This window comes from Plodia interpunctella, chromosome 1 (genome assembly GCF_027563975.2).
Source record: "Plodia interpunctella isolate USDA-ARS_2022_Savannah chromosome 1, ilPloInte3.2, whole genome shotgun sequence".
Taxonomy (NCBI): domain Eukaryota; kingdom Metazoa; phylum Arthropoda; class Insecta; order Lepidoptera; family Pyralidae; genus Plodia; species Plodia interpunctella.
In genome coordinates this window covers 3,107,920-3,126,505 of record NC_071294.1, presented here as the reverse complement: position 1 = coordinate 3,126,505, position 18,586 = coordinate 3,107,920, and the positions used below count along the sequence as shown (strand labels likewise).

The 18,586-nt window shown below is 33.8% G+C and overlaps 1 protein-coding gene across 1 annotated transcript in view; it reads left to right on the top strand.

Annotated features, from left to right (window-relative positions):
* Positions 1-9,977: 9,977 nt before the first annotated feature.
* Wnt6 (Wnt oncogene analog 6) overlaps positions 9,978-18,586 on the top strand; it is a 38,753-nt gene continuing 30,144 nt past the window's right edge. Inside the window, exon 1 of the mRNA XM_053749852.2 lies at positions 9,978-10,256. Within this exon, the coding sequence (XP_053605827.1) occupies positions 10,195-10,256 (62 nt within the window). The 5' untranslated portion in view covers positions 9,978-10,194. The remainder of the gene's footprint in view (positions 10,257-18,586) is intronic.

Below are 18,586 nucleotides of genomic sequence, written 5' to 3'. Positions count from 1 at the left end.
CCCGATGAAATCTATCCCATTTATTAATTTTATTGTTTGACACCTCGTACAGCAACTACTTATCAGACACTAAACTTCACAATTTACATCGAAAGTCACATAAATGTCAGGCGAAGTTCGACTTCTGCTTTCTGTAAAGTGCATTGATAATAATCGGAGCCATTCTCAGTCGGGGGGGGAGAGAGATGGGTATGTTAATTTTGGTGTGCAAGAAGGAGATGGGTGGTCGTGAATAGAAACATCAAAATTTTACAGCATTTTTATTGCGCGAGCGCCGTTTCTCTCTGTAAACAGAAGCGTCCGGTCCGAATTTCGGCTTGTAAGTGTAGGCGGCGGTTGTGTTCCGTTGATTTTAAAAGCTAATACTCTATGCGAACTATAAATATTGAGTAATAAAAAATAGGTATTTGGTGGAATAAGTTTAAAATTGAATTGAATTACTAATATTATATTCGGACCTAGCCGCCTGAGATTCGCTCGCGTGGAAATATCGGCATAAAAATTACCCAATGTTACTCATGTAATAATAATGTGGCTTTCTACTGGCGAAAGAAATTTGGAAATCGATTGAGAAGCTACAAAAATTTGCGACGTTAAGACGAACTTGTAGATACCTCTTTATAATATTAGGTAGTATACATATATATAAACTTACTTACCTAATTTAAAAATCGATATGGATACTTATCTCAGCAATCCGTTGAAGACAGTGTGCATATACGGATATGTAAAACTATCTTGAGTCCAATAAAATAATGCATAGAACTATAATGCAGGGGGCACGCAGCTCCTAGACGTTTTTATAAAAACTTGTAACTTATAAATCAATAGCAATATAAATATGTGACAGGCAGTTTTTAATTCCCATAAAGATTCCAACCCATGGGAATGCTACAAATTAAGTGGATATGACGGTCCGGCCGCGCTTCTAGTATTAGTCATTGATGGAATGCTAGTGTGGACAACCACCAAATCATTACGACGAGGGAAAAATAATTTATTATTTTTATTATCGTACGGTTCTAATGATTTGATTTGAATTATCACAGAAAAACAAGAATGCGTGGAAAAAATTGAAAAGTCCTTCTAACGACACCCAAATTAGGCCATGTTTTATTAATTTATTCTTCTGTATGAATAAATTTTACTGAATTTGTTGACAACATCAATTGAAGATTAGCAACAGGCTTTTACGATAAGACGCAAATCTCAAATTTCGTTGTTTTTTTTACCCCCAAATTGGTAAAACAACATGGCTTGCATACCGAGCGCGCTAAAATTCTGTGATTGCGGGAGGTTCCATCCTAAATTAGTGTGGGAATGTCCCGTGGGAATCCCGAGGCCTGGGAATCGTATAAATTAGTAGACATTGTGTCACTAACGTGGACTGAGTCACTGTTATATTAACTGATGAAATGTGACTGAAATATTTCGAGGATGACGTTGATGGAAATGACAGATTGAGAGTCTTTGAAAAAAAAGTTAATTCAAAATTGAAAATAACAATATTTTACACAAAGAAAACATAACTTATTAATTAAAATACTTCGATATTACCTATTATAAACATCAACCAAAAATATTACTTCAATATTTCTCAAAATTACGTTCATTAAACACTGTATCTTCTCACAACTCTGAGTCATTCTGAAAAGAAAAAAGTATCAAAATCTTCCCGAGAATCGATGTACGTCAATAGATCTATAAGAAACTCTTATAATAACATGATTCAGAGCCTAATTGTCAGTTTCATGCTGAAGTGAATCAGTTCCGCGCATGATTAATTTGGGAAAATCCCGATTCAAATTATAGATAAGTACAAAACGTTGAGAAAGCGTTACATGCATGCTTATTACGCTTCCCCTTCTTGTTACATACTTCTGTCCCTTTTCATCAAATAATTTTCTTAAATAAAACATTTAAATAATAACTATTACCTTTAGTAAAAATATTAGCTTTATTTGCATGTCAGTTTGAAAAAATTATAACAAAGGAACAAACGTATCTTAAGTTTCACACGGAAATAACTTTTCAGATTGATTTTTGAAATGACTACGAATGAATGAATACGAATTTTGATCACCGCACTTCTTCTTCCTCTCCAACTAGTGAAGGTCAGCGATTAGCATGGTGAAGTCCTTCTTGTCCTCAGCTCGGCGGAACAGCTCAGCTGCGCTCGCTATCCCGGTCCATTCTCGGATGTTCCGCAGCCAAGATTTTTTCCTTCCTCCAACCTTTTTCTTCCCAGCGACTTTAGCCATCATTATTAGTTGTAGGAGTTTGTATTCGAGACTTCACCGCACAAATGCATCATGTTGTTTGACATCCTTATAATACAAAATCCTCTGCCGTGTCTGTCTGGTTATTCCCCATACACTACTGCATGGATTTTCATGCGGTTTTCTTCAATAGATGTTTGGATGGATTATGTGTATAATTTATTATCTTTTTATCTAAGCAAAGCCGGGTCTAATTAACAATAATAATGGTTTTTATTTCTTAAAAACACATGCTTATAAACTCAAAGAAAACAGCTTTACTAAAACGATTTTAGCGTCTCATTACTGTACCTAACGACGTAGGTGAGGTTAATGAGGAAATATTACAAACCATTGTTTAAATACAACTAATTAACTAAGTCATTTGGCCGAGAAGCTGGGCCAATAAAATGTAATGTTATTAAGAAATTACAATAAAAGTTAAACGCTCGCAGCTTCAATGTTGACATTTTGTGGATCGACACCATTTTGGAAGTTAATATTTAATTAAGGAAATAAGTTTTTTTTACAAAAATTTCATATTTTCCATATGTCATTGTCGTCAGAGATCTCTTTTGTTGCATTTAACGCCTGACAAAAACCCGATGTACGTGTTCCAAACTATTGAAGAGTTCCCTCATTGGGAGCAAGGAATATAGGTACACTTACTTACTATAGTAAGTAGATAAAAAAATGCGGGACTGTCATATATCAGTCCAGCACTTTTTGCGTTATCCCCTTCTGCTAGCACCAGTTTACTTTTTCTTACAGTTTAAAAAACGCATCCACACAACTCTTTAGCTCTCGCGCTGAACAATAACTCGTAAATATTTATCACAGGTTGTAAATGAGAAATTTTTCAAGGGGCACTAATTATTTCCAAGTCGGTAAAGCCGACCAACAATGGATTTGACGCTCATGTTTGCCCTGAAAACCCATAATTGTTTAATGGTCATTATAGGTTAGGATAACACTTAATAATGTAAATTATACGATATCATTAATCTTTTATGGGATACATGATTCTTTTAACTTGGTAAATTAGGGATAAAGTTACAGGTACATTGTGTAGGTACAGTCAATTGAATATCAAGTTACTCTTGCGTATGCAATGAATTTGAGCTGTACTAAATTCTAGATTATTCTCATGAATTACATAAGTGTCGATGTAAGTTATTGATTCGTACTTCCATCAATTCGTAACTAATGCACCGTCAAATTTGACGTTAATTTTAACCGGCACTACTAAAATAACTAACAATCAAAATTACAACAAAAGCGATCATTTTACGAGTCCTTTCTGTATGCGTCATTGTAAGTCACAAATCATTAGCATTTTCGTCAAGCCTCACGGCTTCAATAGGGATGTCGATTGACTCCTATTGGCTGACATATCGACATTACGATCTCAGATCAATATCGATTATCGACCATTACTGCAGAGTCACCTGACTGGGGTGGCATCATGTCTCCTCATATAAAAGCCATCTAGCATGATATTAAGCGACTAATGTAAGGAATTTAATTTCTAAAGTCCCTCTTGATATGAAAAGACGGGTTGGCGGACATTCAAAATGGCGGTTACGACGTTTTGTACTGGTTAAAGATTTTGACATTGCTCATAAGTTGAAAGCTAATCAAAATGTTTTAATCGATGACGTGATAAGATTAGTGCTGTGATATGTAAATTAATAAAATATGTCGATGTAATAAATTATTCTTATTCAAAATGAAAAGTTTTTACTATTTACTTGAAATAAACTAATTTCAAATATATTTTTTTAAATATGATAAATAATAGTAATCGTAAAATTACCGGTAAATTGTCAGGTTCCCATGGGATAATTAAAAATTAACTTTCAACTTCAATTGCGCACACGCAATGTTGCGGGTACGGCTGTAAATATATCAATTATTGAAGTAATAACTATATAGTATACAAGCGGTCTGCACGGTTTAAAAAGTAACCTATGTAACTCCTGAAAATTTCGTCTATCATTAAAAACAAATTGTTATTTGATTATTCTTTATTTTTAAAATAAATAAATTATGTAAATACATATCGATAAATTTAGTAATTTATGACAATAATTTCACATGTCCAAAGTACAGATCGAGAAGAATATTTGTACCGATGAGCGAGTCGATTCTGTCGAATAAAATTGATAAGAAAATGACTTTTTTAAATGGCTTTTGATAGTTTACAATTATATTTATTACCACTAAGTGCTGTCCTAGTTCAAACGCACGCGGGTTCCTTCTAAATTTATGGTTCAAATCTAAGGTACCTAGTTATCGTTATAGGTACAATAATACATTTCACATGAAATATTAATAAATATTTACCTCGATATTATATTTTAGCAAATATCATTTATCAATTGAGATTGCCACTAAACGATTTCAACTAATAAAATAAACCAATCAGAAATCAAAACTGAGCTGTGAGCACTCGATGACTTACGGCTACTCGATCAGCTATATCGATTATTTGAACGAGCATTCGAGAGGCAGGGACATCGGAATCGTTTTAACTCGAGGGTCGTCTGTTTGTTTGTAGTTTGAACCAATAATGTTATTCTTTAGCATTCTCAAGTATTGAGTGCACCAGTTTAGTTGACAATACAAAGTTTGGAGTTATTTCTTTTTTATGTTTGAAAGTTTTAGCTTGTCATCAACATATCGAGTGTATTATTGGTAACACTGGTGTCAGATTTTATTCAAGTCGCCTAAAGGCATCTGACATGACTTTTACGACTACTTACCGCCATCTAGTGGCCGGTAGTCGCATACACACTTGTGAATTAAACTGTCCACCGGTGTAAAGGTTTCCTCACGATGTTTTCCTTTTACCTGAAGCAAGTTTTAGCTTGTAAGAAGGGTGACGAACGGATGTAAGGTTTAGCTTGTAAATAAGGGTGACTAAATTTACTTTTTACAATGCTATTTTTCAACTTATGAAAAAACAATTTTTACTTTCAATTTTTTTTTTACAGCGTGTAAAGACAGCAAAGCCTCTGTTTAATTTCCAAATAGGATTGACCCTATAATGAGAGCTGTTCTTGACATTTAGTATTAAAGTAAAACACAAATAACTAGTTCATAAACGCAGTTATGTTTTATTTCATTCCGTTCACTAGACATACTTTGATTGAGAGTACCAATGAGTACCGAACGAAAGATCTCGTAACAAAGCTTCCGTTGCAGGTAAATTGTAAACAAAACGCGCTGAAAGCTCTTGTTTACACGCGCGTCGTGTTAGACGCCATTTGACGTGGAAACATCAGTAATGGAAGAGATTTTCTTAAAATGTGTAAAGTTAATGAGTTTTAAATTTTTTAGCTATTCGACTGGGTAAAAAATAAAATGTATGAAGGTAAATTACACAATCCTTACATAAAATAACACAAAGTCCTCTGCCTCGTCTGTCTGTCTGTCTGTCTGTCTGTCTGTCTGTCTGTTCGTGATAAACACAAAAATTACTGCACGGATTTTAATACGGTTGTCACCAATAGATAGTGTGAGTCCTGAGGAAGGTTAAGGTGTATAATTTATTGTGTTTTTAACCGAGCGAAGCCGGGACGGACCGCTAGTCAAAGATTATTAAGTGTCAGTTTAATTGGTCAGTTTTATTAATTATAAGATGTACTATTAAGCTCCATATATCATTTTATTTGTGTCATTAGAAAAAGGTATCTGATTTGACAAGTTGGACAATAGCCAATTTAGATATCGAACGAGATATGTAAAGGATATGTAGGCACAGCCTAGTACTGCAGATTGGCAACAATGTCATTCCCACATAGTCAGTCATAAAATCGCAACCGGATATTAACAAACATATTTATTATTTGAGCGGATCCTGGGCTTTAAAGTGTCACAGCTAAGAATCAAACCAGGAACATGCGAGGACGAGAAAGTGAGACGGAGATTCTACTCTATCAATATCATACAGATACAAATCACACAGATTGAGCTAGCCCCAAATAAGTTCTAGTATTAGTTCTTGTGTTATGGGATACAAACTCAACGATACTATATTTTATAACAAATACATATGTAGATAAACATCCAAGACCCGGGCCAATCAGAAAAATATCATTTTCCTTCATGACCCGACCGACTCTATTTTTAGCATAAAGTCATTTAATAATCAATTCATAAATTATTAAATTACTTTATGCTAAAAATAGAGCCGGTCGGGTTGATTGGAAATTATTTGTGGGGCAAGGAGATAGTTTAGATTTAAATATGATGACATACGGTCGCTATTTTTACCTACTTTGTATTAGTTCTTAAATTATACCTAACATTTAAAATTCTGAAATATAAAATTATAAAGTGTAAAAAACCTTATAATGAAATTATTAAAAAACCTTATTATAATTTGTCTTATTATGAACAAATAATTGGTCCTCGGACATAATTTGCATCAAGCATCATAAATCACGAATTAATTTACTCCCCTAACCCGTAGTTAGTAATTGACACAGATTATATTCGTAATACAGGTCGCAATTATCAAGTGTTCATAACAATTTGCGCGCGCATACATCAAGTAAAATTGTACGACGTCCGAACTGTCATTTTCTAACAAGTTAATATCTGGAATACAAATCAGCCAATTATGCAAATAAACCTATCAATTACTGAGGTCGATGGTGTTGATAGATCATAAATAGTGCTCATGATAGTGTATACACAGGTTAGCGAGAGAACAGAAGTGACACTTTATTCTATGTTCAAGGATTTGTAACCATTTTCCAGCAATTCAAATGATTTGATTATGATTTGATGGATGACGAAGACTGTGGGTGAGTTGCGCCGTCAACTTTGACGTGCGCGCGTTGATGATTCGATAAAATGTATAATCGCACTTTGAACAACTTTGCGCTGGTTAAAATTGACATTAAAATTTGATGGTGTAATCCACCCCATGTGAAAGAAGAGTCCTATCTACCTTTTGCATCAACTGACGACCAGCATTGTGGTTCACGCATGCCACGACATTATGCTGAGGGGAGACCATTTTGATATAGTCATTATTCAAGTAATAACAATTATGTAATTTACTATGTTAATGGAAAATTCACATGGGAGAAGCCAAGCCAAGGAGAAATTTCATGTGCAGGCCGTAAGTGTGCTTAATAAACGCGCAAATTTTTATGAATATTTTTGTTCCTTTCTTTAATTACTATTTAAGATTTCTATGAGACAATAAAGCGATAAAGATCTTGGTCCACATTACTTGTTTTGTACCATTTTAAGTGGTATACTTCTGTAATTTCGTTATTCTGCAATAGGCTGGTTATTGTGGGTTTAATTAAAGCTGCACAATTTCTCAGCGAAGTCAGAATAACTTTATTGAATTATTTTTAATTATGGACCGGAATTGCTATGTTATTTTTAGACAAGTAATTTATTTATTTAATTAATTATTTTGGTAGATCGTTCTTAAAATGTCACTAAGAATCATTCTAAATCTATACAATAATAAAACTGTAAATGGGCTATGTCTGAACATAGAAGATGATATTAAAGAAAAATAATTATGTGGGTAACTATTTTTTTAAATTTCTGCCTATCTGCCTCTCTGTCTGTCTGTGTTCACGCATCACACACAAAATACTTGACGAAATTTGATGCGGTTTTCATAGTTATATAGCTTATGGTCTAACTTAAAATCTGGCATTGGTTTCATCGCGATACGTGGCTTAAAACCCGAAATATTAACGATAATAATTTATAAGCGGATGCATCAAATAAATGCGGGCGATGCTGCGTGCATATACTAGTTATAAATATAATTGAAAATATGTATATAACATCTGCACCTGCATATGATCAGACTAGTTAAATTAAACAAGCGAGTATCAAAGCTGTTTCTGAGAAAAAAAGGGAAAAATAAACGTAGCAAACGTAATTTTGACGTTAAAATGTTAGACGGATTTTAACAATTGTGCGGAACGTGAAGAAAATATAAGGGTGGGTTGCACCATCAACTTTGAGGTTAACTTTAACATGCGCTGATAAACGCAAAATACGCCTTTTTGTCTAAACGTCAGCGTCAAATTTGACGGTGCAACTCACCCGTAATAAGCAGTCAGTCAAATGTAATGTAAGTAATTGTCAATGACTATTATATGAATAATTATTAGGTAAGTTTACTAAATTTTACTAATAATTTTTTGTACATATAAAAAGTACCTACCCTATGTGTTATTTCAGGTTATATTCTACCCGTGTACCAAATTTCCTAACAATCCGTCCAGTAGATTTTGCGTGAAAGAGTAACAAAAATACATAAACACATACATCCTCACAAACTTTCGCATTTATATTATCAGTAGGATATCAAAATGTTTAAAATCTGTTGACCTGAATCCTTAGTGCGAGCGAAGGCGTTTATATTTTTTCTTTATGGTCTTTCTGATGTGATAAAACTAAGAATAAGAATATTAACATGACTGGTTGTCTGCGAAACGTCAACGCGATCGAGTTCGAATTGGAAACTTGCACTAAACAGTGGCTGTCGTTCTAAGGTTGCCTATCGCTATTACTTTCTGTCGCATACTTTTCGCAAAAGATCATAGCGAGTGAAAGAGATATAAATAATTCGTCCTATACACAACTGACGTGGCCACATAAGTAGTTCCTTATATGACATTTGCGATTTCCACGACGACGTATTCTTATGAATTGTTGTGAGTGCGTCCACAACATTAGACACGGGTGTCAATTCTGCTAACGTTATGACTTAATGATTTTTCAATAGTAGTAGTGGTAGTGCTTATTGCACTGTTAATAAAGACTACTAAATAAACACCATTGGGATATGATTACCGCTTATCATTAGAAGAATTACCGCCCAGTTCAGTCTCATTTGGGTAAGATATAATTAACTCAGTCACTCGATTTTTCATAGTTTTTTTTTCTGACTCGAATCAATAGAGCTCTCTCTCCTTCGTGTACTTTCCTGCTGTCTCTTTATTGTAATTTAAAAACTTATGCTATGTGTGACGCTACGTTGTCATGTATGGAAAGATAGTTAAAAAAAATAAAGATAATTTTTATACCCAAACTAAGGTATTAAATTCGGTATTTTAAATCTTTCAGACGCTCTACAAAATTAATTTAAAAAAAAAGATATCCTAAAACTTTTTGAAGTTAATAAAACATGTCAGAGCATAACTGCTGACATGTTGTCTTTTCTTTTCAACAGTTTTAGATCGATATTTAAAATTGAAATCAAAGATATTAATAGTCAGTGAAATGAATCACGCAATGGTTTAGTAGTTTATCGAAATTTCTCGAGCTTTTGTCATCCAGCTGACTGAAGCGGCAGGTGTAACTAACAGGTAGAACGCTGTTTGTTTAACACAATTAGAGTTTTGCACGTGTAGTCTATTAATAGTCAGTGTTCAACGTCTCACTGTCGATCACTCGTTCTGTAATCAGCCAATGTCTGGTTCGTATTAGTGTTACCATAATGAAAGCTAAACAATCCAGCATTCACCTTAAATATGCAATCATCAACCGAAATACACTTAATTACATATAAAATTGGACTAATTTCATTAATCGTGTTTAAGTGATAATTTATCATCACGCCCACACGCGTCGTTAAAATAACAAATGTCCGTATCCCCACTTTAATATTTCTAATCACGCGAAGGCTAATCCGCTAAAATCTTAGCCAAAATAGCGCGAAAATTGTTTTGCGGTGCGCGTGCGGCGGGGAACGCTCAGGTAAGCGTCAGTCCGCGCCGTGATCTCCCACCGACAGGGATCGACGCACGCGACACGCTCAAATTCCGTTTTGAAAATCGAACGCATTTTTTTATTTTTAAAAACACAGGGATGGCATTCTCGGTATTTTCCTAGTTGAGTTTGAGGTGCCTTCAGGTTATGTTTGGGCAGTGATGTCCGACAAGAGATGCGGCCGGTTGTCATCGCCGCGTGCTTGCTGCTGCTCGCGCCCATCACCGACTCCTGGTGGTGAGTCTTCATAAAAAAAATCACTCATATTTTTGTTTTATTGAAATGGGAATGACGGTTTATTTCGAATACATAGAGCCTTGGAAAACTTTCGTTTGAGTTTTTTTACCGATTATTTTAAGGTATATTTCCGTAATATTGACAAATAATTACTTAAGGTATATCTACTTAAACGACTTCATATTTTTTGTATGAATTAACTCCGTAAGTAGTAAGTAGAGTAATGAAACCACAACATTAATTTTTACGCTCAATCAAAAATCAATTTTCAACGAGCAACAAAAACAAGGGTTAAAAACTCGTCTAAAAAGAGTAATTCATAGGAAAATGTTTTAGTACATAGTATTGTAAACATTAAAAATCGTTTGGCCGTCAGCTGGCGCGGCGCTGCCGACGGCCAATAAGTAGCTGTCAAATTGTTTGACATTACACTAGTAAGAGCATGATTAAGAGAAAAACCGTTAACACCTCGACTATTTGTGGTTATTACTAAGAATATGTTAAAACAACGGGTTTTTAGGCGAAAAGCTAAGTATTTAATATTGGTTTTACAGGCTTATATTTCCAATATTACCTATTTATCAATATTATAGTCAATGTAAACATTTGAAGTTACATGTTAAAATTTTTACTGTAACATGTAAAATTGGGAAGGAACGGGAAAAGTGATTTTTGAAGAAATAATTTTTATGTTTTTCATAGTTTACAGTTTTTTTTATAGTTACTTGCACTTTCATACTTAAAAAGGTAAGTATATAACACAGGATAATCATGCTAACATTTTTATGGGTCAAAGAAATGATGGCGTTTTCATACTACAATTTATTTACCAAAAAGGTTTCCATCGTAATCGTCATCATGTATTTGTGAAAAAAACTCTTTTACACTAAAACTTCGTATTTTGAAGTACTTTTTGTACTCCCTGACATTTTCATGGAGATATTAATATATTTACCTTTGCCTTTTAATTATTATATACTAGAAAAATTAAGTAAAACACTTATCTGCTAATATTATGTTAACAAATAAAAAGGAAAGTATTTTCGTAACGAATAAACTCCAAAACTATTGGATCGATTAAGGTAAAATATAACACTAAGATAGACTAAACCTTCTGAAAAACATGGACGAAACCACGGGCGACAGCTATATATTTATAAACAGTTGAAAAGAAGATTGGTTTCCAATAAAATTTGAATCTCATACGAACGGCAGCCTCCATTAGACGGAATGTTAAAACAGCTGACCATTGATTAGTAGGGCTTAATTAATTAAAACTGTCCCTTTCACTGGCATCCAGTTCTCGAACTTATTAATGTAAAGCTCTTATCACATTTATCTGCTCGTTTTTCTATATTAAAAGGAAGGCTAACAGGCTGGCGGTACTCTAGGAAAATGGTCACCGCAGCGTGTAGAGCACTGCAACTCCAGAGGTGTCATACGCCTTTATGATCATGATCATAAAGGCGTATGACACCTCTGGAGTGTCATTTTGTCATAGACTTTGTGGCCTAGACTTTATGTTTATACTAAAGACTTTGAGGCCTAGGGTATTTTGCCATAATATCCTGTAATTACACCGCCTCTAACATCCTTCGAACCTACACCGAACTCACTACACTAGTGGATAAAATAAGAGTTATTTTTCCATCGTTAAATATTTCTGCTCATTATTACTTTACGAGTATATACATGTGAATAACCGATAAATACTAAATTACTTAAAAAAAACCTCGTGTACAGCCAACGTTATCAAGTTCACAATGCATCTGCGGTAATAGCGACGAATTTGCAATAAATTTGAATTTGTATTTTGCAATTAGTTTGATATGCTGTTGACTGTACATATTCAATGACTATTTTCATTGCGCGAAAAAATAAAAAAAATGGTATATAACATTTACAGATCTGCAATATTTCATAAGTAATTTTAAAAGACCATTGGACCATCCTCAGAGCGTTTCGCTGCGGCCGCGCTGTCATTACGATCCGTCAATTTTCTGAAGGAAGGAATCATTTCCAAAATTAATCATACATAAAATTGACGTTACAATAGTCCAAATTAATAATTTTAAACTCAGATAGTAAAACTAATTCTTGTCTTAACGACAGCGCTACGAATGCTACGTTGGTCTACATTATAGCTATAAATTAAAAAAAAAAATAATTATTATCTGGAAGTTATAGTTTGCCGCGGGCAAAAGTTCGTATTATTATATTTTAAATGAATACAGATACAGTATGTATCACGTCTTTATACCTTATGGGGGAAACCACGTTAAACAGTATCATGGATTTATTTGTAAAATTCTGATTGAATAGTAAATTTAAAAAAGTTGTGAATTGTTTTAATAACTTAAAATGTCGAACCCTAAGAAGACAAAAGTGACTATATACTATGACCAAGATTTTGTCGAATAGCATTGAAGGGGTACAGACTCGTGCATTGATTTGTATACAACTGCACTCAATTTTAAACTTAGTCACATTGGAATAAGAACCGTTCATACGAGTTTATGCACGTGACTATATCGTCTCCACGAATCTACAACGCAATCCTGAAAAATGATACACGAATGACTCCATCACGAACTCACGCCACCACGAATTAAGTACACACGAAATAAACTTTATCAAAACATCACGAAATCACTTCACCCATAAATTACAATATGCTAACATTTATTGAATGAGAAAATGAGAGAAAAGGCTCATTTATAGAAATAGTCGGAAATCGGATCCTAGGCTCTGACGCCTCGTGATCGCAGAAGTAACCAGGGATCTTGACGCTTCAATTATAAACCAGAAAAGGAATGCGTTTGAATTAAGAGAAATAAAGAAGAAGAAGAGACATTAACAGAAAAAGAGATGAAGAATCTATCAGCGCAGATTTTTTATATAGGTACAGTCAACAGCACATCAAGCTACCCTGCATGCACTTCTATGGTGCGGTAATAGCGGCGATTTTGCAACGAATTTGGGCAGGTTGATGTGCTGTTGACTGTACTGCCCTATTTTTTATGCTAGTAGGTACTATATTTGTATGTCCATCCACGGGCATTTTGACGAAATGGGAAGATATCTATTCACAGTCAATATATCAAAGTACAATGCAAAAGCTCCACTATCACATCGGGATAGAGATCATTTCACAATAACTTGATTGATATTCAGTAGACTGTACTTTTGAGTTTGCTTACGTCTTGTAGTAAATAGTATAATTGCAGTATCAAATCAAATTTATTACAAGGAAGAGCTTCAAACATTTGTGTCTCAGCTAATAGTTTAAATCAAGCTTGGCTTACTCTCGTTTGACAAACTGATGTGTTACAATGTTAACGATAGGTTTATGATTTTAACCTTCAAAGCAAAAAGAAGTTTGATTTGTGTATGTTTCATCATCAGAATTTAAGAGCTTAGGCTCTTGTGGGTGGATTTTCTTCGATTTATATGTTATTAAATAAATGATGCGTTTTATTTAAAAACAGAAAGAAGTAATTTTTAATGATTGTCATGAACTGAACTTCTGTACAAGTACTAAATCATATACAAGAGTGTTTGTTTGTCCTTATATAAAAGGAATAATGATATGTGAAAGAATGGAGAGTTATATAGGCTATTATTTGGCTTCAAGCGAAGCCACTGGCAACAGCTAGTTTTATAACATGACTAGTTTTATAACATGTGAGTATATATTAACCCAACTAATATTATAAAAGTGAAAGTATGTTTGTCTGTTACCTCTTCACGCTTCATCTACTCAACCAATCTTCTTTAAATTTCTCATATGCAGAAGGACATAGGCTACTAAGCTCGCACGTTTACGGTGACAGTTACAATTAGTTATAGTAACTCTGAACTGAATAGACAATTTTTCTTAAGGTGAGTTGTACCGTAAATTTTGACGTTGATTTTAACCGGCACGCCGCTGACATTTAGGCAAAATGATGTACTTTGCGGTTTTCTACGCACGTTAAAGTTAACGTCAAATTTTAAACTGTTTTCAGTCGTGGATCATTGACATACATTTTTAACATAGCTATAAATACTGAATGACATAGCTTTTCATCCTGGTGTGGTCCACCTGTTAAGTTCACCTGGGTGGACCATGGCATTTTTTCGTATGTCGCGTTTATTGACAATAGGGAAAATTGCAGAAAGGGCCAGTTAATATTAATGTGCAACTGTTCAATACATTATTAAAGGTAAATGTACTCACTACACGAAAAATATTAATTTCAGAAACGACGAGAAAGCGTCCGTAATCGGCGCGCCCTTTACCGACAATAAATTCATAATACAGCTCATAAATCACAAGGCATGAAATTCAATAAAGTCATATCGAAGGAACCACCTCGGTGGGACCTTAATTTGCAATTAATCAAGTGGGCCCTTAAATTAGGAGCTATACACGAGTAAAAAATACGGTCATGTTAAGCTGTGTGCGCACTGTTAACGTTACTTTGATTTGACTTTCAAAAAAAGTGGGTTTGGTTAATGCAGGAATATAGTCGTTCCTTATACTAATATTCCTCATAGCTGAGGGTCGTCGTCTTCACGTGGAATAAAATACACATAACGACTTTCTTGGCAATATGAATAGAGAGAAGAAAAAATATGATTTGATATAAACCGTCTGCAGTTCACTTTTAACTGTCCAATCTTTTCGCAGTGAGACGCGACCAACCAATCACATTGCGGTAGGGTTACCAAATTGCAGTTGTTTTTCTTGGCCTTTCATTCTAATATGGAAAGAAAAGTACATATTTTCCTAGACATATTCAATGTATTATACCATCAAGGATTTGGATAGTCTCGACTCAACTACTGAGTTGATTTTGATGGAATTACACAAGTACACGAAAGTGAAACACAGATAATAACATAGGGTACTCTCTGTCCCGAAATTGGACACCTATATTTGTATCAAAATAGTTTTCAATATATGAGTAAATTTGATGTAATTACTGTTATTAATATTTTTCGGAGTGTTTACTTAGCTTTACATAAAATCACGTCATCCATACTAATATTATAAAGAGGGAATATTTAGAAACTAAAAAAAAACTCGCCGATTTTGATGAAATTAGCCCAGGGATAGGCGACACCTTCAGGAGTGACATAGGCTACTTTTTATTTCGGGTTTTACCCGAGCGAAGCCGGGGCGAGGCGCTAGTATTATAATAAATCCATTACGCATCCAGTCACGAGCGGGTTGGCAGTTTAATTTGCGATTAATAAGTAATCTTAAATTAAGTATCCGCAAGCTACTTATTACGGTCACAGCTTACGAAGCGTTTTACGTCAATGGACATCAAAATTACTGTAATAAAGATAATCAGGCGAGATTAGTGTTTTTTGTATGAAAGTTATTACATAATTGCAGTTTGTCAAATCTCGATCAATTAATTTAGTTTTGTCTATGACACCGGTGCGTGGTGGAGTCTATTTTGGGGGTTATGAAACCCCCAAAATAGACTCCACCTCCTTTTTAAAGAATGAGACCCAAAAATGTTCGTTCTATATTTTATTGTGGCAAATTTTGTTACTGCATTGTATGCTGTAATTTATTAATAAAAATATCTTGACGCATTTTCTATGTTGTGACCAATATGGACTGAAATTATTTGAAATAAATAATATGCATTGGCCACATAGAAATCTAACAAAATATTTGAAAAAATTGGAAATAATCTTTTTTTAAATTTGCTCAAAAATGTTATATAGACCAGTGTTAAAACCTACACCTTTTGAATAGGGAGTAGTAATTTTTCAAAGTAGTTTATCGATTACCATTTTATCTATATTTAAAAAATACTAATTTGTTGTGGTTGGCCAATGTTACCGCTGTGATGCTGTAAAGGGTTATCTTTCACGTCTATTTATCACTAATTCAAAATAGTTCCACAGACTGTATCAATGAAATTCCTGTTAGGCTGCGGCCTTAAATATGGCGGAAAGTAGTCTACAGCGAGTCAACGCTTGTTAGCAACGCAATAGAGCGTCGGAGCCCCGGGACCGCTTTTCTACCTTTTCTTCTCCTCTTCTTCTATAATGAGAATAAATTCATTAATTTATTCAAAAAGATAATTAAGAGCACAACATGTTACGCTTGAATATTATATGAAAACAATATATTTTATTATATAAATAAATGTTAGCAGTTTAAAAAATACACAAACACAATAACACAAAAGAACATGAGCTGTATAATTTTCAGATTCTAAAAATGTAAAATACTGTAAAAGTTTCAAGTTCAAGTCTTCCAGTTTGTGTAAAAGAATAGAACCTCAGTGGTGTAGAAAAAAAACTGAAATACCTAATCGGAAAGTTTATTATTACAAGCCGCGGTCACTAAGGCCTCGGCCTTACAATCATAATTTAAAATTCCACCGCTTTTACATTCTAAATAAACGATGTATGTAAACGCAGCTTTAAAGTGTTTTTGAATAACATCAATGCCCTTTGATGGGACAGCGGGTGTCTCGGGCGATTGCCGCAATAACCGGTGATTGTGAAGAATGACTCAATTTCTGGCAGATTTCAAAACTGTTTTGACGTTTTGATTGATTTTCGGACCGATTTTTATGAGTTCATAATGGTCTTGATTGTTGACATTTACGACATATTTTATAAGTTTGGAAAGATTTTTAAAATGTTTAAATTATAAAGGAGTGCGTTATAAGTTTTGACTGTGTCTGTGGTAGAAGTTGCTATCTTTTCTTATTGTTCTTTGAAAGGTGAGTTGATTTAGCTGAGATTTAGTGAATATTCTTGCCAAGGCAGAAAAATAACTACTTAAATATTATACCTAACTTTGGCCCCAGCTCCACTGACGTGAATCTCCCACGGGAATATCATATGAATACCCTATATCCTTCTCAGTACTTTTAACTACATTTATATGCTAAGTATTAAAAAGATTGATCGATTTGATAAAGCATGAAGATATTTTCAAATATACAAACAAACTTTACCATTTACAATATTAGTCAGAATTCGGATTTATTTATCTTGTCTCACACAACACAAACAACTGCAAGCAACCAAATTGACTCTAATTTCTTTTTATTGAGATTCTTTTTATTTTAACCATAGATAACAAACAGAGACGCAATGAACAGTAAAAACTGAACAAATTTGTCATAGACAAATTTAATTTCCACTGCATCGCTAATACTTTCCTCATACAAACATTAGCATAGTTATCGGAGGTATTATTTTATAGAAGCAGACATTACCAAATCTGACAGGTGTTTGCATATTCGAAGCTACATGTTAAATGATTCGAATGATTTACTAATGAAGGCTTTCGTTTTTACCATCTATAAAACTTAATGTTATAGACAACGATCCCCAAACTTCTCTTTATAAATCCATATTACCTTTCCTTTGATTAGAATTAGTCTCTTTTTTAGTTGGTTATAAGTTTGTATATATCCTTGAGTAATTATAATATCAGCCAGGGATACCCCACTTCTGTGTCTTTACACAGAAGTGGGAAGTCTTCTATTTACTTCGCTATCCATCCCTAGTCATAACTCGGTCCTTGCGAAACGTCTCCAATTCTCATCCGTCGAATTTAGACCATCCAACAATATTGTTAATTGATAATAAAAAAATACTGTAATATACATTAACACGTGTTTAATCCTAACGGGGTAAATAGAGCAAAGGGTTATTAAACTCGAGGGCCATTCCAATGATATTCGAATGAAATCAAACCATATTGTGTTGCATAAAGTTCATAAATCATAATGATCAAAATGAATAGCTTAAAAACAAATATTTATCTGTTTTGAAGACTACATTAATAGTGGAGAAAAATCCTATCTTTCACTCTACAGGTGAAATTACTGTCTTGTTAATGGATAGAAATATTATTAGGACTGTATATAATAGCGCTGATGCAATAAAAGGTCTGGAGGTGATGAAATGCGTGTATTCGTCCAGAAAAAAGGCAAAGAGAGAGTGAGAGAGCATGCGGTAACATAACTAATATGTCATAGACAATAACGATATGTTTCTATTTCCAACACGCATATTACACACAGTTTGAGAAGCACAGTTTTTATGTGGGTGTAGTTGAATACACGATATCAAATCGCCCACGGTTTGGTATAAAAATAAAATATCTATTTGTTAATTAATAATGCTGTCTAATATAGTCAACACTAAAATTTTCAATCTTGATAAATATGATTTGTTGGCGTTCACAAACGGTAGTCTGAATCAAATTTATTGTTTTATTGCATATTTTAAAATTTTATATTTTATAACAATTTATCTTATTATGAAATAGTAGTCAAAACAGTTAGCATCAGTTGCAC